At 44.2% G+C, this 25,951-nt stretch overlaps 1 protein-coding gene across 1 annotated transcript in view; it reads left to right on the top strand.

Moving 5' to 3' along the window:
- Positions 1 to 11,667, top strand: part of NDUFAF6 (NADH:ubiquinone oxidoreductase complex assembly factor 6) — a 185,057-nt gene extending 173,390 nt beyond the window's left edge. The window contains exon 9 of the mRNA XM_055286807.2: positions 10,490 to 11,667. Within this exon, the coding sequence (XP_055142782.1) occupies positions 10,490 to 10,573 (84 nt within the window). The 3' untranslated portion in view covers positions 10,574 to 11,667. The remainder of the gene's footprint in view (positions 1 to 10,489) is intronic.
- Positions 11,668 to 25,951: the final 14,284 nt, after the last annotated feature.

Below are 25,951 nucleotides of genomic sequence, written 5' to 3' on the forward strand. Positions count from 1 at the left end.
AAAGTTGCTTAAGCCACCATCCCATGGAATATTCTCTGAAAAGCCAGCATAACCTTTGCTAGTATTGATAAGGATTTTTAGGGTGGGATGGAACATGGGATTTATATATTTCTGTCACTTCTAGGTATAGTTTCATTTGCCTTTATTATGGGTGAATTTGAGCACCTTTTATATATTTAAAAGCCATTTGTTTATCCTTTGATTTAGTTCTTTATATTTGTCCCCTTGAAGGTGATAAAACCTTTTCTCCCACGATTTCTTTTAGTACTTTCATGTTTTCATTTCTTGCATTTAGATCCACATGGAATGAATTTGAAGCAAGGTGTGAAGTATGCATCCACAGATGGTTGTCCACTTAAGCCAATACCATCAGATTTGAAAAGCCATTCTGAGCATGTATCTGTACTCAATTTCTATATGTATCTGAGCCTGAAGGGTATTTATTTTATTTTGAGAAATGGGGTCTCACTCTGTTACCCAGGCTGTAGTGCAGTGGAGTGATCATGGCTCACTATAACCTTGAACTCCTGAGCTCAAATGATCCAATGATCCTCCCACCTCAGCCTCCCAAGTAGCTGGGTCTATAGGCATGTGCCATCATACCTGGCTTTCTTTCTTTCTTTCTTTCTTTCTTTCTCTTTCTCTTTCTTTCTTTCTTTCTTTCTTTCTTTCTTTCTTTCTTTCTTTCTTTCTTTCTTTCTTTCTTTCTCTTTCTCTCTCTCTTTCTTTCTTTCTTTCTTTCTTTCTTTCTTTCTTTCTTTTCTTTCTTTCTTTCTTTCTCTTTTCCTTCCTTCCTGTCTGTCTGTCTTTCCTTCCTTCCTTCCTTCCTTCCTTCCTTCTTTCTTTTCTTTTCTTTTCTTTTCTTTTCTTTTCTTTTCTTTTCTTTTCTTTTCTTTTCTTTCGAGAGACAGGGTCTCACTATGTTGCCTGGGCTGGCCTCAGGTAATCTCCCTGCCTTGGCCTCTCAAAGTGCTGGGATTATGGGTGTGAGCCACTGTGCCCAACATGAAGGGTATTTTAAATAAATTAAAGGAAATCACTTTTAAAAGAAATGTTCTCCTAAAACCCTTTTATTAAAAATAAAAACTCTAAGTGGGTAGTCACTCTTCACTTGATCATTTTCATAAATTTAGGTTTTTTAAATCATTGTCTAAAGTGGGGTAGTGTAGTCTAGGGAAATCAAATTTCAGTCAATCCCTTCAGTTCTCTCTTTCACTGTGTTTAATGAGAATGAGAAAAATAAGGCATTTTCTCTTTTTGGTTTCCTTTTTTGTTTTCCTCCTTCTCCCTCTTCTAACAGTGCAAAGGCAGCAGAAACAAGGAAGACGAGAAATTCTAGGCTTTGAGGAACCACACTGCAAGTTAGCACGCTTCCGAGCAAAAATGACACATTCTATAGCTCTGAATCATCTTGACTATCCATTTTGTTTTTATTTTCTTGGTTTTGGACAGGTCCAAACTAAAACATTTTTAGTTTGTTGTCCCATCCAGTTTCCTGATGGATTACCTCAGATGTGAACCATAATAACCAGAAGTGGCATGCTGGGCACAGGGCCCAACTGACGAATGTGAGGCCAACTAATAACTTAGCTCCTTCTAAACTAATATCCATTCAAAAAAATTTTCAAGTCTCATTTAATGTGGATGGAGCTGGTGCCAGGGAGGACTATTTATTGAGATCTTAATTCACAAATGTCTCAAAGCAGTTTAAAATGTTCTTGATGTTACATAATGAGTTAGAAACCTGTCCAACCACATACCAGATGCATGGGCTGGGGCTGGGACAAATTACTTGGCCAATCTGGACTTCCATTATTCATGACTCCAGGAGCTCCTTCACTCATGAACTGTGTACCTAGACAGAGACACAGCTCAGGACAGGCATTTTTATTACCTTTGTGTCCCAAGGAGAGGGCCTCCTTTTTTGAGAGGCTTAGCATATGGGACAAGAATGTGGTTCTGCAACTGGGCAGCTTGGGTTTATATGCTGGCTCCTCTACTGCCTACTGATTGACCACTAGCAAGTTATTATATTTAACCTCTCCATGCCTTAATTTTCCTGCCCTAGGCACTGTCTTCCTAAATCTATCTTGGTGAAACCAGTTTTAGCTGGCTGTTCTAATAGCCACCTAGCAGGGCCAGGGGGAGCAAAGTCCAGCTTCAGCATTTGGCCTCTGTCCACACAGAGGGGAGGGGCTCCTGGTTACTGCTGGGCAGGGTGGCAGTTCTAGATTTCCACTAGGCCTCGTTACTGTTCCTTACGGCCTCCACTGACACCATAGGGAGGTGGCCTCATTGTCACTGGGCTATGGTGAAAGTCCTGACTCTCCACTTGGCCTCCTCTGACACCACGCCAGCAGGGAGGTGGAGGGAATGCCTTGTTACAGCTGTGAGTGGGTGGAAGTTCAGGCTCCCAGTGTGGTCTCCGCTGAAACCATGGGGGCGGGAGCCTTTTGTCAGATGAGGATGAAAGAACCACTCCCTGTGGCTTTTGCTGATACCACACCAGTGGAGGCGAGGCCCCTTGTGATAGCCTGGACTCCCACACCCTTGGCTGGTGTGGGTGGGAGTGGACCACAGGTTTTTCTGTGCTATTTAGCTGGAGTAAGTGGTTACTAAGAGTTTTCTGTTTTGTTAGGCTGCCCCTGTCCTAGTCCTTTGGCTGGAGAAACAGGCTTTTGTTGGGGATTTTTTATTTGCTCCTGTTGGCATTTCTGGGTTGCCAGCTCCTTTAGTCCAAGTCTGGGGTACAGGAAACTCATCACCAGGTTGTTCCTTGGATCGCAAAGTCCCTGGCCAGTCTGCTTTCTTACCATCTTTCAGCATCTTATGCATGTTTATACATAATGTCCAGGGTTTTAGTTGTACTTAGTGGGAGCAATAGGGAAAAGTATATCTACTCCATCTTCCTGGAAGCAGCACCAGGATATCACTTAAAAATACTATGAATAGTTGGCTTCATGTTTTTGGCATTGTACAGAGATCCATTTACTGCTGGTATGCTGAATCCCCCACTAGAACAGTGTCTGCACATGGTAGGAGCTGAATAATATTCACTAACTGAGTGAATCCCCATTTCACAGATGAGAAAACTTAGGGAATCAAGTAATTTTCCCCAAATCACAAAGCCAGCAATAGGAAGAACTGGGGTTTGAATGTGGGCAGTCTGATTCCAAAGCTCAAGCTCTCAGAAGCATCACTGGGGCAGTCATGAAATTCAAGGCCCCTTTTGTTCTCTTAGGACAATGAAGGAGTGAGAGGGTGCTTCCACTTGAGACAGTAACAACACGACACTTTTCTACTGAATTAAGAATGAATGTCCTTGCGTTCTGCAAGCGAATGCCCCAGGCTGTCATCTCTCCTTCCATTCATTGCCAAACTTTCTGCCTGGTGTCCTAATTACTCCATAATTTCTGTGCAAATGGGGTTCCACTCCAATTTCTTTTCTGCAGCTGCCTTTTTTTTCAGCCCCAAAGACCAAGTTCAATAGTGTCTTTCCTAATTCTCATCCTTTTAGGTTTTTCTGCAGTATTTCCTAATGTTGTCTACCACTTCCCAATCTCCCTACTCTTGACTCTGCTTTCTTGGTTTGCTCTCCATCCCTCTGATTGCTTTCTGTCATCTTTCTCCAGCCATCTTCAAGCTGGTGGAATTCCTCAAGAGTCCTCCTGTCTCTTCATTGTGCACAGTCTCATTGTCAGTTCATCTAAGCTCACTTAGATGACTCAACACTCACTTATTCACTCACTGTTCATTTATTGAGCACCAGGCACTGTTCTGTATTCGTGAACAAGGTGAACAAGGTAAACAAGGTGGCTGTTCTCATGGAGCTTATATCTAATGGGAGACACAGAGGTAAACAAACAACAACAGTTATGGAGCACATAGCGTATCAGCAATATTAATCACACTTGTAAACTTTTGTATGCATAATCCCAATTGTCTGTTAGGTTTAAAAAGTATAGAGGGTAAGAGTTGCATTATCTACAGAAGACTACTGCTACCACCTTATATGCAGTCGTATGATGGTTTGCTTTAAAGCTCTGCTTTCACATAGTTGGTCTTTAAAAATTCTATTGAATTAAAATTATAAAATATTGGCTCGGCATGGTGGCTCATGCCTGTAATCACACCACTTTGGGAGGCTAAGGTGGGAGGATTACCCGAGGTCAGGAGTTCAAGACCAGCCTGGTCAACATGGTGAAACCCCATCTCTACTAAAAATACAAAAATTAGTTGGGCATGGTGGTGGGCACCTGTAATCCCAGCTACTCAGGAGGCTGAGTCATGAGAATCGCTGGAACCTGGGAGGCGGATGTTGCAGTGAGCCGAGACCATGCCATTGCACTCCAGCCTGGGTAACAAGAGTGAGACTCCGTGTCAAAAAAAAAAAAAAAATATATATATATATATATAATTTTTTTCTAAATATCTTAATTCACAAATGTCTCAAAGCAGTTTAAAGTGTTCTTGATGTTACATAATGAGTTAGAAACCTGTCCAACCACATACCAGATGCATGGGCTGGGGCTGGAACAAGTTACTTGACCAATCTGGACTTCCATTATTCATGACTCCAGGAGCTCCTTCACTCATGAACTGTGTACCTAGACAGAGACACAGCTCAAGACAGGCATTTTTTTTTTTTTTTTTTTTTTTGAGACGGAGTCTCGCTCTGTCACCCAGGCTGGAGTGCAGTGGCCTGATCTTGGCTCACTGCAAGCTCCGCCTCCCGGGTTCACGCCATTCTCCTGCCTCAGCCTCTCGGAGTAGCTGGGTCTACAGGCGCCCGCCACCACGCCCGGCTAGTTTTTTTTTGTATTTTTAGTAGAGATGGGGTTTCACCGTGGTCTCGATCTCCTGACCTCGTGATCCGCCCGCCTCGGCCTCCCAAAGTGCTGGGATTACAAGCGTGAGCCACCGCGCTCAGCCAAGACAGGCATTTTTATTACCTTTGTGTCCCAAGGAGAGGGCCTCCTTTTTTGAGCGGCATAGCATACGGGACAAGAATGTGGTTCTGCAACTGGGCAGCTTGGGTTTATATGCTGGCTCCTGTACTGCCTACTGATTGAGCACTAGCAAGCTAACCTCTCTTTGCCTTAATTTTCTCATCCATAAAATGGCCTAGTGACAGTGCCTACTTCCTAGAATTATCATGAAGTTTAAGTTAGTTAATAATTGTAAAGTGCTGAAAATAGTGGCTGGCACTTACTAAGTGTACATGTGTGTTTGCCATTTTAATCTATTTATATACATACTGTGTCACTTTCAGAGAAAACCAGGTCACTAGATTTTATCTCTGGGAATCTTGCTAACATTAAGCTTTGAAATTTGATATTTTCCATCTTGGATGCTTTAAGATTTCAGGTTATCAAACAAATAAATTTAAGAAAGTAAACACATTTTTACTTCTAACTTCAGAGAATGAGCTTCTAAAAATGAGTGTTGAGTTTCTTTCTGCTTTGGACTATGAAATTAAAAAGATATACATAAACAAAACAAAACAAAAATCACATAAAAATCCATGAATTCAGAAGCTATATTTGAAATAAACAGGCTAGATGGCACATAATAAATATATACTAAAACCATTAACATCACACATAAGGATTATAATATATCAACAACTTCAAGCTGGGCAGAGAATTTCTGGTATCACAGTTCACTTCTATGGGTCTTTGCAATTCAACTGAAATTAAAAACAGAAAAACCCTCTATTGGTTTTGAAGCATATCTCCCATGATTTTTTCCTATTCCCCTCCCGTCCCCCAATCATCTGCCCTTTATTACTTGTCTTGGTCAGAGGGAGAATATAATTTTAGAAAAACACAAGCAGTAAAAAGCAATTTCTATACCAAGGAAATAATAATGGTGATAACCCAGATCACACAGAAATTAAATCTACCCTCCTTAAACAGTAAAACCAGCTAGCTTTGCATGTGTTCATATCATATGGCTAATATTAAAGCATAAGGCAAACCGGCCAGGCAAGGTAGCTCACGCCTGTAATCCCAGCACTTTGGGAGGCGAAGGTGGGCAGATCACGAGGTCAGGAGATCGAGACCATGCTGGCTAACATGGCGAAAACCCGTCTCTACTAAAAAAAAAAAAAAAAAATTAGCCGGGCCTTGTGGCAGGCGCCTGTAGTCCCAGCTACTCGGGAGGCTGAGGCAGAAGAATGGCGTGAACCCGGGAGGTGGAATTTGCAGCGAACCGAGATCTCGCCACTGCACTCCAGCCTGGGCGAAAGAGCGAGACTCCGTCTCAAAAAAAAAAAAGCATAAGGCAGACACTACCAGCACTGCACCCTCATTAGCCAGCCAGCTTGGCAGACTCACCACCCCCACAGGCTGTCCTGGAGGTTCCTATGCCTGCAGTGGGAGCTAAGAGATCAGCTGTTTCCCCAGAGCTGACCCCAGTAACCTTTGCAGCTTCCCTGAGGGCTTCAGGGACCTGTACCCTGTTTATGGGCACAGAGAAAATGGCTCATGTCCTGGAAATACTCAGCCTGGCTCCATTGGGCTGTAAGTAGTTCCTGGCAAAATTCATTAGGTAACAATTTGGATGGTGGTGATGTGTCCCTCCTACTTTACCCAAGAGGTGGTAGCGGTGTGGCCTGTGGGAATTCTGAGGGCAGCGGGCAAAAGTCATTCCGGTCCCAGGGCTCAGCTCCAGCAGTGCCCAGGGGCATCTCAGAAGCAGCTATATCATCGTCTGTACCACCCCACGCCCTGTGCTTATTTAGGGCTGAGATCCTATTGGGAGGCATTTGGGGAGGAGGTGAGCTGTGCTGGCAGAAGGTTCAGGGCTGGTCACGGGGGATTTTCCTGCCACTCACATCCCCTTCTTTCAAGTCTTCTTTAACTCTGCACAGATTGCAGTAACAGAAGATGCTGGTTTCCACCTCATCATTTTTTACCTTCTCACCCCCAGAAATTAATCTTTGCACAAACCTCAGGACCAGCACAATGCCTGTCTCAATAAAATGTTAGTTTCCTTTCCTTCTGTATCTCCTGCCTTCCCCTTCCTGGCCACCTACTAAGACACAGGGCCGTTATGTTGGGGTGCCCTACGTCACAGCACCCCCAGACCTGCCCAGGGCTGCTCCCCATGCCAGAACCCTCCCTGTCCCCATAAGAACCTGACTATCCTTTGTTTCATTCCCTAAAAGCCTTACTTTTCAAGGCTGAGGCTGCAGCATCCTTTATACTGGTATACACTTTCGTGTTTACAAGTGTCATTGGGCGTCTACTGGTACTCATCTTAGTTGCCCTTGTAACAGAGCCCTTAGATGTCAAACCAAAGCAGTGACTGACACTGAGATTTGTGGCTGCCTGGGTAGGTAGAGAAGAGAAAAAGAGCAGAGTTGACCATGTTTCTCAGCTCACAAGTTCCTCTGATGGCTTGGAAGCCCTGACCAGCATTTTCTTCTGAAGCAGCACCCTCGTGGTATGTTCAGCCGTTTTCTAGACCTCTCCAAGACAGAGAAATACTTGTTGCTCCTGCATTGAGGTTGGGCAGATGGGCATTACTGGGGTACTAGTGGCCAAGTTGCCCTGATCCACCCATCTGAGACCAGGTATGTGTGTGGTGGTGCAAGCCACTGCTTTTTCAGGCTGGTGCTGCTGGATGAGAAAGTCCCAAAGTTCTGTCATTGAAGGAGCAGCACAAGGGTGAGGACAAATACCTTCACAGGCAGCAAGAAAGTGGTACACAGCAGGTAGGGCAGTGGGCACCTGAGGGAAGAGCAAGGCCCGAGGAGTGAGGGGAAGCAGGCCAACCTCGACGATCTCCTCAGCACCTGAACGCCAAGGCTGGGGAGATCCTCGAGGTTGGCCTGCTTTCCCTCCTTTTCTTACAGCTTCTGGAGAAGCGTGAGCCCTCTGTAGGGAGGCGGCCAAGCTGTCAGGCGAGTGGGCGAGGGTGTCATTGCATACATGGCTGCGGGGACCGAAGCTAGGAATAGACGCACCGACGGCTAGGAGGGCCCCCACCGGGCGGAAGGATGCCGGATCGCGGATCGCTGCCCGGAGCTGTGCGAGTTCGGTGCGGCTCAGCCCCAACGGCGCTTTAGGCGGGTCCCCTAGGTTCTCGCCCTTGCGCGCGCAGCCAGGACAGTGTTTCTGCGCTTCCTGAGGCCAAAGCGGGTCTCCCCGTTTTTTCCTCTGGGGATGCCAAAAGCCACTGGAAAAGACAGGAGACTGTCGCCCCGTCGCATTCTCAGCAAGATGAGGCCCAGTAGGCAGCGCCACCTCTCCCGAGCGCCCGCGCGCCGCTGCACCAGCCGGGGAGGGACTGGAGGTGAAGTCGCAGGTGCGCTCCCCAGGGGATGTCCGGGCTCGCAGCCCACGCGGCACCGCCCCCGCCTCGCCCCGCTGCTCCTCCTCCCCCATTTCCAGGTGTCTCCTTTTCCGCTTGCCTCTTGAACGTCCCCCTTCCGCAGGGGTCCTGCGAACCCCATCCGCTGCCATGGCTCATTCTAACACCACTTGGTGTCTTTTTGCATAACACTTAAAATAAAAATGGATCTGAATCTGATCCCGACTTCCAGCTTACAGGACATGTAGAGGACAGAGGCACAAGTGAAAGTCCACCCGAGGAAGGCAATCAGCAAAGCCAGGGTGTGGGGAGCTCTCTCCAGAGGGTAGGGGAGAAACCCAAAGAGTAAAAGAGACTTTAAAACCTGCCAACCAATCCCAACCTGTTGTCCTAATTTGAATCCTGATTCAAATCAACTGCTTTTAATGGAAACTTAAAACTTTAATGGAAATTTGAACTTGACTTGATATTTGATATAAGAAATCATAGTTAATTTTTATAGGCATGATAATGGCATTGTGCTTATTTTTAAAGGATACAGTCCTTATTTTTAGAAATTCAGACTGAAATATTTGTGTCTGGAATTAGCTTCAAAATAACGCAGGGAGAAGTGGGTAAGGGTTGGGATGGAACAAGGTTGGCTATGATTTGATCGTTGTTGAGGCTGGGTAATGAAAACATGGGAGTTCGTTCTAGAATTCTTTCTACTCTAGTAGATTTTTAAAATTCTCTATAATAAGGTTTTAAAAAGAAGGAGAAAAGAAAAAATGGATATATTCCAGCTGATTAGTCTCAGTGTTTTCAGGACCACATACAAGTAGGGCCCTGAAAATATATTAATTATGTGACTTAAGATCACCTGGGAGTCCTTTTCATTACTGACCTGTGCGACTTGTGTGGCTCCTGTGCTCTCATGCTTAATTGGATTGGTCTTTAATCTGGGGCCAGGGAAGTGTTTGACCTGTGGCTGAGATTTCCACCTCTCTGCATTTCCCTTCCTGAACCCTAACCAAAAGTGGCCCTGGGTTTCTAACCACCTGAAGATGACTTTCCATCTCCTCCAATGTCCTATATCTAAAACTGTACAGCCTTATGCACTACCTCCTAACTTCCCCATTTCTATGAATAGCAGAGCATTTCCTCTGCCCATGTCACAGACTAGAAGCCATCTAGCCATTTTGACTTCTCCCTCCTCTTTTCTCTGTCCCTCCACTTAGTCACCAAGTTCTATGGATTCCTTGTTCACTGTTTCTCGGACTCATCTCTTCCTCTCCACTCTCACTGCTATTGTCTAATGCCAGATGTGGATTTTCTCTGTTACATTTACTTCCTCGCTGGTTTCCTGTCCTTAAAGTCCTCCTTCCAGTGATCCCACCTGCCACTGCCCATTGGAGAGCCCTTAGATCAAGGGCCTCATGTTATGATTAGGCTTTGCAAACTTCAAATTCCTTCTTTTACAACCTCAAAAATTTCATTCAAAGAAAGCAGGAATGATTATCAGGCAGCCAGCAACCCCACCCCTCAAATAGAGTCTAACGTGAAAAACATTATTTCTCAACTGGTAAGCAAACACATCCCTCACTGATTGTTGGTAGGTCAACAACGGCCCAGACTTGGACAGTTGACAAGCAGAACCCAGGGTCACAAGGATCCCATTCATGTGGGTCAACAGACAAATGAAAGAGCTCAAATGACAGAACAGTCCAGAGATTCCTGCTGATTTTTCTAGCGTGCTCTAAAATGGAGCAATACACCAGGTTCCTAAACCGTGGACACAAGACGTGGCAAATGACTTTCAGATATGTGAATTCATTCATTCAGATGAAATTTACAAAGGCATACAATATAAGTCATTTTTAGTTATACACTTAAAATCATCTTTATTAAGAAAAAAGTACATTAAATAAAATTAGGACCATACAGGAAAATTCAGTCTTTCTGGTCACCAGGGCCAAATATGCAGTCTCAAAATGCTTGGAATGAAAACAATATTTCTCTGATGCCCCCAAACAGACATTTATTATTTTGTCAGCCTAGATTAGCACTCCCTTTTTGGAGTTGGGATTTTATCCTCCCCAGGCAAACCATAAGCATCTCTCGGGGCATGGGGATGTTTCCCTAGAATTTTCTAGTTGGCTTGGTGAGTAAGGGTCCTCTTTCCTCTCTGCAGGAAATTAAGGATGCAGACACTCAGGGCGTGTCTTGCACAGCCAGCCAGCCTGGGAAAATGAAGCCAACTGGGAGAGAGATTTGAAGGACTCTGGTTCTAGGCATGCCCACTTCTCCAGGTACTTGAGCTTGGAAACCTTCTTGCTTAACTAGCTCTAGGCCAATGTTGCTTCACTCCAGCACGCACACACTTCTCCTTGAGCTATTTGGAATTACCAGAGGAGAATCTTTGACAAACATAGGCCGATGTTAGTGTGACTGGGCAACTACACAAAATCAAAATCAGGAAAGGAGAGCCACTTTGCTGGAGTCTCTCAAAAGGCTAGTGGGGTGGACTCTGGGGCTTTGAAATCTCTAAACAAGAGTGGTGACTCACCTCTCCTAGAAATTGCCCTGGTTATATCATAAAAGGGCTCAATTTTTACATGAGGTCTCAGTGGTCTTTTTACTTAATGTGACATCATTAGAAAAATCAACCTTTGACCAGAAAGAGGCAGTTCCCTCCTTCCTCACACAATTCACAATTTTCTGGAATTATTAATAAAAATTGTGTATCTCTAGGCAGAAGCTCTCCAATGCTAGATTTTTCACTAATATTCACATACAATTTACCTCAAGTTTCTCCTCTGCTCCTGACCTCTCAGGACAGCCGTGGTACTCACAGGGTAAATTCCAAACACCTCACCCAGGCACTCAGGGCTTCAAGAATTGGGCCTGACCTTAGCCATCAACATCATTTCCCACTCCAGAATGAACACTTTGCCCTGGCCATGCCAGTCTCTGTATTTCCTTTACACGAGTCCTACTCACTCCTTTTCCACACCTTGGTGTAAGCTGCCCTGAACTGTCTCTCCTGCCTGTGTTCTTTCTCTTCGTCCTTCTTTTTCTTCCTTTTAAAAAATTGAGTGCTCACTGTGTGCCAGATATGGCCCTGAGTGCTGAGTATAAAATGACTCATAGGCCAGGCGCGGTGGCTCATGCCTGTAATCCCAGCACTTTGGGAGGCTGAGGCAGGCAGATCACCTGAGGTCAGGAGTTCGAGACCAGACTGACCAACATGGAGAAACCCTGTCTCTACTAAAAATACAAAATTAGCCATGTGTGATGGCCCATGCCTCTAATCCCAGCTACTTGGGAGGCTGAGGCAGGAGAATTACTTGAACCCGGGAGGCAGAGGTTGTGGTGAGCTGAGATCGTGCATTGCACTCTAGCCTGGGCAACAAGAGCAAAACTCCGTCTAAAAAAAAAAAAAAAAAATTCAAAGCACCTGGTTTTTGCCTTTGTTGAGGTCCTAACCCTCAGTACCTCACAGTGTGACTGTATTTGGAGACAGGGCCTTTAAAGAAGTGATTAAGGTGAAATCATATGAGTGGGCCCTAATCCACTATGACTGATGTCATAAGAAGAGGAGATGAAGCCACAGACATGCACACATGTGAAGACACCCGGTGAAGATGGCCGTCTACAAGCCAAGGAGGGAGGCCTTCGAAAAAATCAACCCTGGGAACACCTTGATCTTGGACTTCTACCTTCCACAACTGTGAGGAATAAATTTCTGTTTAGGCCACCCAGCCTGTGGCATTTTTTTATGGTAGCCTTAGTAAATGAATACAAGGGGCTTACAGTCTGGGGAGGGAGACAAATAAGAAAAGAAGCAAGAACAACACAGCCTTGTAAGCACAGTCATTCCCCCTTCTCCATGGGGAATATGTTCCAAGACTTCCAATGGATGCCCGAAACCTTGGATAGTTCCAAACCCTGTATATACTATGTTTTTTCTATCCGGTAACTGAGATGACTAAGTCACTAACTCAGTGACTAAGGGATAGGAACGTCTACAACGTGGAGATGCTGGATGAAAGGATGATTCATGTCCCAGGTAGGACAGAGTGAATGGCAGGAGATTTCAGAACTCAGAACAGCATGCAATTTAAAACTTACAAAGTCTTTATGTCTGTGATTTTCTATTTAGTACTTTCAGATGCAGTTGACCATGGGTAACTGACACTGCAGAAAGCAAAACTTTGGACAAGAGGGCACTACTCTACCATGATAGGAGAAGCACAGAACTCTCAATTGTGGGAGACGAGGAGTAGTGTTAGGACATTTCCCAGGGGGATGTTATTCTGGGTTGTAAAGGTCATGAGAAGTGCCTGTCCCTCCAAGGGTGCAAGGGTGATCAGAAGCAAGCTCTTAGGCATGGGTGGGCATGCTGTGGATCTCATCATCCTTCTTCTACATGAGCCAAAGGCAAGCCAGTCTCAGGTGCATGGCTGGCCCCCCGAGATGGAGCTCATGGAGAGGGACCAGCCAAGTCAATCACATCTGCCTTGGTAGATGGAGCCAGTAGCAGGAAAAGAAGCTGAGAGCCGCAGAAAGAAGGCAGTGAGCAGCAGCCACGGGACCACAGATATGAGGCCACTCATAAAGCAGACCCAGGAGGCAGAGAAGAGGCTAAACAGTGAGCCTGGGACAAAGGAGCCCATGGAGAGAATCAAAGGTGGAGATGGAGGCCACAGGCATCATGGGGCCACTGGAGCTTCAGAGGGTTCTGGCTGGCTGCGGTGGCTCATGCTTGTGATCCCAGCACTTTGTGAGGCCAGGGCAGGAGGATCGCTTGAGCCTAGAAGTTCAAGATCAGCCTGGGCAACACAACGAGACCCTGTCTCTATAAAAAGAAAAAGAAAATTAGCCTGGCATGATCATACACACCTGTAGTCCCAGCTACTCTGGAGGCTCAGTGGGGAGGATTGCTTGAGCCTAGGAGTTTGAGGCTGCAGGGAGCTATGATTGTGCCACTGCATTCCAGCCTGGGTGACACAGTGATACCCTGTCCCTGTTAAAAAAAAAAAAAAAATATATATATATATATCCCCTGTACTCCACCTATTCAAGCCTTCCCTTCTTCCCCAGAACCTCTGGCAATCACTGATCTGCTTACTGTTTCTTTAGTTTTGCATCATTTCGAATGTCATATAAATGGAATCATACAGTTTGCAGGCTTCTCAACCTGGCTTCTTTCACTTTGCAGTGTGCAGTTCAGATTTGTCCATGTTTTTGTGTGGCTTGATAGCCCATTCTTTTTTACTGATGAATAATGCACGCAGGCATCCATTGTATGGATGCACCACAGTTTGTCTAGTCACCTATTGAAGGACACCTTTTTTTTTTTTTTTGAGAGGGAGTCTCACTCTATCCACCAGGCTGGACTGCAGTGGCGTGATCTTGGCTCACTGCAACCTCCATCTCCTCGGTTCAAGAAATTCTGTCTCAGCCTCCCAAGCATCTGGAATTACAGGCACGTGCGACCACGGCTGGCTAATTTTTGTATTTTTAGTAGAGACGGGGTTTCTCCATGTTGGTCAGGCTGGTCTCAAACTCCCAACCTCAAGTGATCCGCCCACCTGAGCCTCCCAAAGTGCTGGGAGCCACCGTGAGCCACTGTCCCTGGCCCTATTGAAGGACATCTTGATTGCTTCCAGTTTGGGGCAATAAATTCTTTTTAAAATAAAATATTTTGTAAAATTTGCAATACATAAAAAAAAATTAAGGATATCTTATTGGACTAAATCTACTTTGTAAATCCCCAAGAATAGCAGGTCTTTATTTTTAAGTAAATCACTGAGATAAGTGAGGTTGCTTTGATCAGAGAGCTCCATGATTTTGGTTTTCTTTTAGTTTCAGTACCCATGACATTCCATTCAAAGGTTTCTGGAATCACTAAGTCTCTAAAGATGAAAGTTTGAAAACCATTGAACTAAAGAAGATTCAGTGAGAAAACTGGATGAGAGAAGGAGGAAATTTACCGACAACAATTAAACTATAGGACCAAACTCTTAATAGAGGAAAATAAAAACTGATTCTTGAAGGAAGAAGAAATAACTTCATTTTAATTTTTTTAGACTTTTTTTTTTTTTTGAGACAAGGTCTTGCTTTGTTGCCCAGGCTGGAGTACAGTGCTGCGATCTCGGCCCATTGCAACCTCCGTCTCCCAGGCTCACTTGATCCTCCCACCTCAGCTTTCTGAGTAGGTGCCCACCACCACGCCTGGCTAAATTTTGTATTTTTTTGTAGTGTATTTTTATAGTGTATTTTTTGTAGTGATGGGGTTTCATCATGTTGCCCGCTGGTCTCAAACTCCTGGGCTCAAGCAATCCTCCCACTTTGGTCTCCCAAAGTGCTGAAATTACAGGCATGAGCCACTGTGCCTGGCCAAATGACTTATTTTCTTTTCTTGGAGCAAGCTGTTTGAGCACAGCAACCAGAGCCTTAGCTTTGGGCCAAGCTGTGCTATCCCAGGATTTGATTCTGGACCCTTGGGCCAATATGTCTCAGTTCACCCACTGTGCTCTCACCCCATGTTAGCCCACCTAGCCTCGTACTCAAGGACAGAGTGCTGATCTTCCAGCTTCTTCATGCATCCTTTCCACAAATACTGAACCTGTATGTTGATGGCTGCACTGTCTTAGGCTCTGGGAACAAAAGAGTGAACAAAAGTGGGCACAGGTTCTGTCCTTTGGGAGTTTACATGGAGTCCTGAGTCCTGCATCTTTTTTTTTTTTTTTTTTTTTTTGAGGTGGAGTCTTTCTTTGTCACCCAGGCTGGAGTGCAGTGGTGCGATCTCAGCTCACTATAACCTCTGCCTCCCAAGTTCAAGCAATTCTCCTGCCTCAGCCTCTCAGCCTCTGGAGCCGTTGGGACTACAGTGCACTACTATGCCCAGCTAATTTTTGTAGTCTTAGTACAGATGGAGTTTCGCCATGTTGGCCAGGCCGGTCCATAACTCCTGATCTCAGGTGATCTGCCCACCTCTGCCTCCCAAAGTACTGGGATTACAGGCCTGAGCCAACACACCCAGCTAGTCTTGCATTCCTCATTCTAAAGATCTAGGTCCCAGCCCACCTTCTTTGTCAGCTTACTTGGCTATCCTCATACGCTGATTGGTGGCCTTGATGATGAAGGATGATGGTAGAGGAAAACATTTAATGACCCACGGACTCCGATAATACTCAAGAGCACAAATACAAAGAAATTAATCAAGGGAAGAGAGAAATGAAAATGCTACATTTCAGTTAGAGTCTAGTAAAAAGAAAAGCATAATATTTTCCCATCCAAGATCACAGAACCCCTGAATTTTATCCTTGCATCTTAGTTTAAGAACTCCTGTTGGGCTGGGTGTAGTGGCTCACGCCTGTAATCCCAGCACTTTGGGAGGCCGAGGCGGGTGGATCATGAGGTCAGGAGATCAAGACCATCCTGGCTAACATGGTGAAACCCCGTCTCTACTAAAAAATCCAAAAATAAAATTAGCCGGGCATGGTGGCAGGCACCTGTAATCCCAGCTATGGGAGGCTGAGGCGGGAGAATGGCGTGAACTCGGGAGGCGGAGCTTGCAGTGAGCCGAGATCGCGCCACTGCACTCCAGCCTGGGTGACAGCGAGACTCCGCCTCAAAAAAAAAAACAAAACAGAAAAAAAAAAAACGAAAAAAAAACCTCCTGTTGTTAAAATCTGAAAAAGAGAGAAACAGAGCTGAAGCTAGTGGAAATAACTGAAGTAAGAGGAATAAGAGGTGTATGGTGGAAACCAGAAAAGAATTAGGCTGGGTGCGGTGGCTCATGCCTGTAATCCCAGCACTTTGGGAGGCCGAGGCAGGAGGATCACTTGAGCCCAGGAGTCTGAGTCCAGCCTGGGCAACATGACGAGACCCCATCTCATTAAAAAAAAAAAAAAAAAGAAAAACTAATAGTGTAGCGGTGGTAGGAAATGGGGTGGGTGCTGTGCTGCTACTGTTGGGATGGGAGGGTATGAGGAGTAAATAGAGAGGCCCTCGTGCCCAGCTGTATTCTCATACTGTCAGAATCATTTCCTTCTGTTCAGTATCACTCGAAGGTACTTAATACACTGTATGATTTCCAAACAGATACCTAGAATTTATGAAAATAGTTTGGATTTCCTGTTTTATGAAATAATCTCTCTCCTGTGGTGGGGGTGGGGGGGATCTTTCATATGTTCATGTGTTCCTTAGCATTCTTTTTGTTCGTTTGTTTTTTTGTGGAGACAGAGTCTGGCTGTATTGCCCAGGCTGGTCGCGAGCTCCTGGCCTCTAGCAGTCCTCCTGTCTCAGCCTCCCAAAGTGCTAGGATTACAGGTGTGAGCCACTGCACTTGACCCATATTCCTTAGAATTCTTTCAGGGTTTTGTCTGTCTTTGATTTTACATTTAACTTTTCAATCTAAATGGAATTAATTTTGGTAAATTGTGTAAGGTGATGCTAAAATTTTTTTGATCCCTAACAGCCAGCCTGTTTTCCCAGCTTCATGTAGTAGATAATTCTTCCTTTCTCCACTAAACTGGGGCTCTGCCTTTATCATCCATTACATTCTTATTTGTACCTGATCAGCTGTGAATGCTATTCTGTAGCATTTATCAGTCTAGCTATCATTACAAGTTATCCAGCTAGTTATTTTTGTATCAGGACCACATCTATTTAATTCTTGAGCTCTTTAAATGTGTTTAATACTTCCTAAGACTTTTTCACATTATTCTTGAATGTTAATTTTAGCACTTTTCACATGCCTACTCATCTAGAACAGCAGTTCTTAAGCTTTACTGTGCTATGGTTCCCTTTTTAAAACCTTTGAACCCTTTCTCAGATAATGACTTTAAATGGATAAAATAAACCGGATTAAAAAGAAAGCAAATTTAATTTAAAAATAGCCATCAAAATATTTAAAACCTTATGATGCAGTAAATATGTACTTCTTTATTAATGCATTAATTACAAGTTCTAGCAGCAGGTCTCATCCCTACTACCACAGTCTCAAAGTAGCAATGATCATAGGTGATATTTCTAAATAACTGTAACGACCATAATGTAATATGAAAATATCTGTGATGTCTAATGGGGACAAAGTCCCAGGGACTGCTAATATGACCATGTTTTTTTACCTACATTCATAAGTAAAGAAAATGCTACATTTTGGTTAGAGTCTAGTAAAAAGACAAGTATAATGTTTTCCCATCCAAGATCACAGAACCCTTGACTTTTATCCATGCATCTTAGTTTAAGAACTCCTGTTGTAGATAAAATCTGAAAAAAAATGTGTCACATTTTAGAAAAACTCACTGGGATATTTAATGGGAATTGTGTAAGTTTGATAAATCAATCTGGTATGAAAAATTCATTCTTCCTCTATTTATTATTTCATTATTTATTTATCTAAGAACATTAGTAAACCCAAGTTTTGTTGCTTTTCACATAGAAGTTTCTCATTTCTTTTGGTGGTATTCCTAGGATTTTTTTTCTATTGTGAATGCAAAAATTTTCCATTTAATGAATTTTTAAAGTCCCCTAGTTATTTTGAATCAAAATTTGGACACCCTATTATATCTTTATATATATTTCAGTACATATCTCTAAAAGATAAAGACTTTAAAAAACTACTACCACATCTTTTAAAAAATAAATAATTTTTTAATATTAGAAAACGTCATCTGTGTTTAAATCTTCCCAATTGCCTCATCATATTTTTTAAAAATTAGTGCTTTGCTTAAGTTAGGATTCAAAGAAAGTCCATACCTTACTCTTCATATTGTTTTTACATCCTTAGTCTCTCCTTGGTTTGAGTCCAACACCTGGCTAGAGTTAACTTGTGATTTGGCTAAAACACATTGGCGTCACTTTCCAATAGGTGCTATTCAGCATCCTTGGGTACCAATTCCATGGCTTGGTGTCAATTCAGTTGGCTTCCTAGGTAATTGGACTCAAACGTGGAGAGACTTCTTTAGATGGCAAATGCTAAATAAGATGGCTAGAAATCTAAAACTTCTTATGTGTCCTACCTAGACAGGGAGGTTCCTGTCTGTACCAAAACAACACTCGGGTACCTGTTGTAGGATTTAGCTTTTGTAACCAAACTTTCCCGGAAATAGAATTTGAGAAAGAACCGGGGAACGGTTAGAGGCTGCCTTACTTTTATAGCCCTTATTTTAAAAAGGCATAGCATATAGACAGAGTAAGATCCAAGTAATTTTGGTTTAGATCTACCTGATGATCTCTATACTAAAAACATCATTGGCCTGAATCACACTCAATAAAGGTGTAAGACATTATAATACCACTTGCCAACTCCTTAGTATTTTGGCCAAAGACTGATGGCCCTTATTAATGGCTATTGGCTTTGGAGCGTGAAAGCCCATTGGCTATTACCTGCATATTGGACAGGAATTTGTTATCTTCGTAATCAATGCCTGCTTCAAGGATGGGCCCTGACAGGATCCAGGGTCGGTTTGTCCCATAAAGTTCCCTTCTTGGAAAAAGAAGTCTTTAGATAATGTGATTCCAGATGAGAAAGGTTAGACCTCGATCTAAGTTCAAAAACTTTAACTACTGAAGAGGAATTGTGGGCTGTCTTCTCCTCCTCCCAAGCCTCTTCATTCTACACTTTACAAAAGGCTTAAAGAATGAGAAAATCCTACGTACTATGGTTCAATAATAGCAGGAGAGCTTGTCAATGTCACCATGGTCATAGGAAACCTCAGCCAGGAGACGCATAAAATTGGACAGGCGGTGGTTAGGAACAGAACCCTTCTAGATACCTGAAAAGGCCTCTTAAGGTGAAACATATGCCACTTTGCCAGGCACGTTGGCACTTACCTGTAGTCCTAGCTACTCGGGAGGCTTGAGACTGTAGTGTGCTGTGCTCGTGCCTGTGAATAGCCACTGCACTCCAGCCTGGGCAATATGGTGAGACCTCGTTTCTAAAAAAAAAAAAAAAAAAAAAAAAAAAATTAAGAGATATTTAAAAAACGATGCCACCTTAAAATAATGCTTTATTTGCATTTCCACAGACCTCGCTAGACTCTTCAACATTTCTAAAAAGGTTCAAGACATAAACATGAAAATCAGATGAGATAATTTACATAATACCCACATATCTGGTTCTGCAGGTTCTGCGGGTTAGGGATGGGGCTTTATTAATTTCAGTAAACTTGAGTCTTGGTTTAGAAATGAACTACAAACTCTGATCATGATCTATTCTCCTAGTATTCGTGTTGCAGTGTTTAAATATGTGACCTCCAGAGTCCCAAACGCTAACGCAAAGCCATTGTCCTGTCACATGATCCACAGCTTACCCAGCAACAGGAGGAGCGACAAGCTTCCTTGCATCTATAAGCTATGTTCTCATAACTGCCTCTAGACCAGCCTGGGTTATGGTGAAAATCCAGAATAACGTCCTGTCTACCCATGGCCAAAACAGGGGACTGAAAGAGAAAAACCTGACCAGGACTGAAAGAATAAAAATCAGCTCCAAACTGAGAAAGAAAAAAAGCAGCCCTACCTTTAATCGGGCTGTAAGGATAGCGACAGGTAATGCCAACTACAAAATAAACAGAAAACAGTGTTCCCCTCAACACTGTAACATGCCACAGTCCTATCTTTGAGTGATTACTGATTTGTACCAATGGCACCCCAGATGCGCTTTGCTATTTTCGTTTGTTACTGTGGATATATTGCTTAGCCCCATGGCAGCACCCAGTCCCTAGTTAATCCCTGCTTCTCCTGATCCTGTTCTCAGAAATAGCAAACTGTCCGAAATGGCCTCCTTCCCTTAAACCCTCCTCAGAATCCCTCAGTGGGAAGGCAAACCTGACAAAAGGCACTTCCCTCCTTCCTCTTGTCTTTCTCTTTTTTCTTTCTTTCCTTTCCTTTTTTTTTTTTTTTTTTTTTTGAGATGGAGTTTCCTCTGTCGCCCAGGCTGGAGTGCAGTGGCGCGATCTCGGCTCACTGCAAGCTCCGCCTCCCGGGTTCACGCCATTCTCCTGCCTCAGTCTCCTGAGTAGCTGGGACCACAGGCGCCCGCCACCACGCCCGGCTAATTTTTTTCTGTATTTTTAGTAGAGACCGGGTTTCACCGTGTTAGCCAGGATGGTCTCGATCTCCTGACTTCGTGATCCGCCCTCCTCCGCCCCCCAAAGTGCTGGGATTACAGGTGTGAGCCTCCGCGCCCGCCTCTTGTCTCTTGAGTGCCTTCTCCCTGTGTGATCAGGTCAACACATCCTAGAGTCCCTGCAGGGGTGATGGGCACTGTCATCTGAGGGAGGGGCAAGCTGTCCACTGGGTGCACCATTAGCAGTTTGTGGGAGTTACCTGGGACCAAATACAACTTTTCTTTTTCTTTTTTTTTTTAAATTCTGCATAGTGCATATTTATTGTAAAAATTTCAAAAATATAGAAAGCTTAAAGTGATGGATACACACACACAGGCGCTCTCGTTCTTAAAGAGTAGCCAACATAGGAAAGGTCCAGAAAGTTCTGCAAATACAACTTTTCATACTTGCATCTTCCGTTTTGTCTTTCCTGCAATGGTTTTCCCTCCCCACCCACTGACTGCTTCTTATACATTAACAGGCATCCCCAAGGACTTTTTTTTATACCTATATCTGTGATTCTTTGTACTTTTTCCTTTCTTGGAGTAAGAGGCTCTGTTTTGTCATGACTGAAGTTCCCCCTATTATTTACCCCAAAGTTTCCTCGGACTTTTTTTCCATCTCATCATTTGGCTGCAGCAATTGTTCTTTTGCATTTTTCTGGCTGCTGGTTCATTTCTCTACCTGTTTCCTGCATCCATGCCTTTCATTTAAACTTCCATACAGCCAACTCTATTTGCAGTATAAAACCTTTCTTTGGCTTCCTCCTTTCCAAAAGCACTTTTACTTTTAAACATTTAACGATATTTCTCACCATGCGGTGCCTGCATGAAAAGAGATCCTAATTTCCTTCCCTTGTCCTTCTACTTTATTTTTCATTTCCTTCTGTTCAAACACGGGGTTGCTAACATGCTGGGTCCAGCTGAGCCATCACCCAGCTTTTGAGACCTTCATTTCCACTGTCACCACAGAACCGCAGTGTCTTCCCTGGTACATTTCACAACTTTCAGTCTTTCTTGCTCATGCCCTTCAGGGCCGGGGAGTGGCACACGTACAATTACAGCAAAATTACCACTGTTTCTCAAGATCTCCTCTTCCTCCAGCTAATTGTGGAAACTTCAGTCCCTACCCGCCCCATCAGGCTGTTTCCTGGTAGCAGAGGAGAGGCAGCTCATATACTCTCCTTGGCAGCGCTGAAGACTAGCTGACCCTGCAGATGCCACGCTGGCCCTGGCACCTTGGGCCAGCTGCTTGCCACCCCCATGAGGTCGTCCACAGTCAGGTGCCTGCACTGCAGCTGCTGTGATGCTTGAGGCACTGCCTGCAAACCTCATGGCTATAAGGACCATAGTGTCCCAGGTGGCCACCTGGGCTCAAAGCCTCCTACAGGCTGCCTCTCACCTCTGCCACAGCTATGCCCATCCTGGGCCCCTAGAGTCCTGGTGCGCTGGAAAGTGACAGGTGTGCCCACTGGATGGGGTCCTAATGTGAGGCTGCCCTTGTCCACTCTGGATTCTTTCCATATTCCCTCTAGAAAAGGTAACTGGAAGGATCAAAGTCATTACCTTCCCCACATTGAGCTAGAGTTGAATATTCTTCCATTGGGGGTTGCCTGGCTGGATTCTGCTCTCTTCTACCCTGCCTTTTCTTCTCCACCCAAAACACACCTACCCCAACAGTGGTTTCCCACACTTTGTAAAACAACAGGATGGGTCGACAGGAGGGTCTCCTCTCTAGATGCTGCAGCCCATTCCCCTTTTTGACATGTATACTGGAGATTAGACCCTGTATTCTCACATAGTGATCTCAGGCTTTGGCTTCAGATGTCAATTTTAGGTTAATTTCAGCCAACTCACTTTTTTGGGGTTTTTTTTGGGGGGTGTGTGTGTGTTTCTTTTTGCTTTCTTCTTTTTATTTTATTATCTTTTCTGAGACAGCGTCTCACTTTGTCACCCAGACTGGAGTGCAGTGGCACCATCTCAGCTCACTGCAACCTCTGCCTCCCGGGCTCAAGTGATTCTCCTACCTCAGCCTCCTGAGTAGCTGGGATTACAGGTGCACCACTACTGCCTGGCTAATTTTTGTATTTTTTTAGTAGAGACAGGGTTTCACCATGTTGGCCAGGCTGGTCTTGAACTCCTGACCTCAAATGATTCACCGGTCTCAGCTTTCCAAAGTGGTGGAATTACAGGCGCGAACTACCGCGCCCAGCCTTGTTTTTCTTTTTTTTTTGAGACAAGGTCTGGCTCTGTCGCCCAGGCTGTAGTGCAGTGGTGTGATCTCCGCCCACTGCAACCTCTGCCTCCCAGGCTCAAGCCATCCTCCTATCTCAGCCTCTTGAGTAGCTGGGACTACAGGCACACACCACCTCGTCCAGCTAATGTTTGTACTTTTGTGGAGATGGGGTTTCGCCATGTTGCCCAGGCTCGTCTTGAACTCATGAACTCATGTCTGCATGAACTCATGAACTTCTGCCTCTGCCTCCCATAGTGCTGGGATTACAGGCGTGAGCCACTGCACCCAGCCTCCAAATCACATTTCTGAAGATTTCTTTGAAATTCCCATCCAGAATCACTGTATATAGAAGAAATATATATAGTGTAAACTGTATATATATATTTGTATATTTATGTATATAAATATATGCATGTATATATATAAAAGGGAGAGGACGTGAATATTCTTACTTTTCACGTGTCATAAATAGAATTTCCTTTCCATAACCTCAGAGCTTTACAGAGTGGATGGAAGCAGTAATTCTCCAGGAAGTTTCTGGTATGGTGGTATCAGCCACTCACTGCCTCAAACCCAGTGAAACCCTCTGTAACACAGACTAGGATATGCCACAATTGGCAATGGGTACCCCTCTACCAAATGGACCCAAATTCCTATCTCGGGCATGAGGTGAGGTCACTAGTTCACTGCCCAGTGGTCATTTGCACTTGCTCAGTTCATTGTGGAGTCAGTGGGCACAGACTAACTTTATCTTACGTGCCTTTTGGGAAATCCCAGAGAGGTTGAAAAATATTATTTTTAGTTAACGTCACAACAGTGGGGCCCATGTGTTGTGTTTTCATATTAGACTCCGCTTACCTCACTATTATGGATTTTACTGTACTTTCCTACTGTTTGGGTAAATATCTGCTGCCCTGCAGGTCCTCTACCCCAGGTCCTTCCAAGCCCCACCTCCAAATGACTTCCCACATTTCTGGCATCCCGGCAAGAGATGGGAGGGACAGTTTACAGGACCCTGCACCTCAGCAGGTGTCTTTTCTTAAAAGACACCTTAAAGTGGGTGCTCCTTATTAATTATTTCAGATTATGTCTGGTTCTATTCGGTGTGGCCCCTTTCCCAAATCACGGGTTGTGGGGAGAACCCCACAGCTGCCTCTGTGCACAGGAAGTGGGTTCTCTGTATCAAATCAGGGTTTTCCTCCCTCTAACTCTAGAATTTCACATTCCTAGGCCATTTACCTAGCACGCCTGCACCTGTGACTTAAGTATGATAATGTGAGTTGTTGTATGATTGTGTTTACTTCATTCTTTAGTTCATGGCCTGAGCCAAGCCACCATGCTTGACTAATTTTTGTATTTTTAGTAGAGACGGGGTTTTGCAATGTTGGCCGGGCTGGTCTCGAACTCCTGGCCTCAAGCGATCCGCCTGTCTCGGCCTCCCAAAATACTGAGATTACAGGCGTGAGCCACCGTGCCCGGCTGATTTAGCTGTTTTTGAAGTTTAAAATGAGTATTCCATTTATTATCGTATCAACTTCTAAAGCCTAGCTCCTTCAGTTTTTAAGTTTATACATCATTTGTTTTAAGTGTAGCAGGTTTTAGCAATCATTGTTAAGGGGTCTTTGATACCTGGCCCAATTTACAAATAGTTTAATTGCTGACAAGGAGTCAAATCAGGATGCAAGGGTTCCCTTTATTTAGAAGGGTGTGAAAGTTTAGGGGCAGTGGGTATGGAAAGTTGGAGTGAGAGAGCACTGGCTGAGCAGAGACTTAGCGACAGCCAGGAGGGTGGAGACTGCTGGGCAAGAGGCACTGCAGACAGGACTTCAACAAAATTATTGGCCTTTTGGGGAGGTCAGGCAGAGAAGTTCTGTTTCTCTGCCTCCCTGCAACATCACCTCAATGCCTGGGGGAAGTCACTGGCCAGAACGCCACAGGGCCAGATCTGAAAGCACCTTCGGGTTTTATAAACAATCTAAGTGACAAAAATGAATGGGGGGATGAAAAGGAGTCCTTAGTTAATACAGCAAGAAACAATAGCTGATGAAAGAGAGAATTAATATTATTGAGCACTCCCTGTAACCTCATGAGGTTAGTATCATTCTTCTCATTTTATGGATGTAAAAATTGCACCGCAAAGCCGCACAAGTAGTAAGTAGAGGAGACTGAATTCATTCTGACAATACTTGCAGTATGTATGTCTTATTAAAAACTATGAACATCTTGCCAAAAGTATTGGATCTGATTCAAAGCAGATCGTATCACCATGTTTTCACCTGTATCATATTCTCTCAGCCCTTAGTCCACACTGACTTTTTTCAAAACTGCCATACCAGGTTCATTACCTGAGTTTCTATGGGGCAAGAACGTGCAAGTCTGATTTTTGCGAATTTCTCACAAGAAACACAGCAGGAAGGGGTTGGTTCTGTGTTTGCCATTTTCCTTGTAATTGCCAAAGTGGAGGCAGAGATGTTGTACAATTTCAGAGAGAGGAGACCTCCAGGGGCTAGGCAGGGACCTCTAGCAGCTCATCAGCAGCAATGCTGGTGGGATCCTACCTAATGAGGCCTCACAGGGAGTTAAGGAGAGAAGCACACTCTCTGAGCCCCCGGGCCAATGAGCAGACTCATTTGTACATTTTTATCTCTGGTTGGAAATGTACACTATGAACTTAGAGAGAATGTCCCATCTTTTCAAGTGTCCATGGGAAATTACCAAAATATATGATGCCCCTGGCCTCAAATTTCCAAATGGAGAATGGTATCGGCTTCATTCCTTGACAACAAATGAAATGAGACTAAGAATGAATAACAAAAGAATAAATTAAGACATCTCAGTTTCACGTAGCAAAAGTACATCCCTTATTGGTAACAGCCTAATTGGTAAAAGCAGATAATTGGAAACAACCTAAATGTTCGACAATAGATGTAGAATAGTATACATTAAAATACTGTGGGCTGGGCGCAGTGGCTCATGCCTGTAATCCCAGGACTTTGGGAGGCCGAGGCAGGTGATCATCTGAGGTCAAGAGTTCGAGACCAGCCTGGCCAGCATGGTGAAACCCTGTCTCTACTAAAAATACAGAAAATTAGTCGGGTGTGGTGGCATGTGCCTGTAATCTCAGCTACTCAGGAGGCTGAGTCAGGAGAATCGCTTGAACTGGGGAGGTGGAGGTTGCAGTGAGCTGAGATCACGCCATTGCACTCTAGCCTGGGCAACAAGAGCGAAACTCCATCTCAAAATAAATAAAATAAAATAAAATATAGTTACAGAATCCATCTTCTGCCTATATTGTT

This window comes from Symphalangus syndactylus, chromosome 7, assembly GCF_028878055.3.
Source record: "Symphalangus syndactylus isolate Jambi chromosome 7, NHGRI_mSymSyn1-v2.1_pri, whole genome shotgun sequence".
Lineage (NCBI taxonomy): Eukaryota > Metazoa > Chordata > Mammalia > Primates > Hylobatidae > Symphalangus > Symphalangus syndactylus.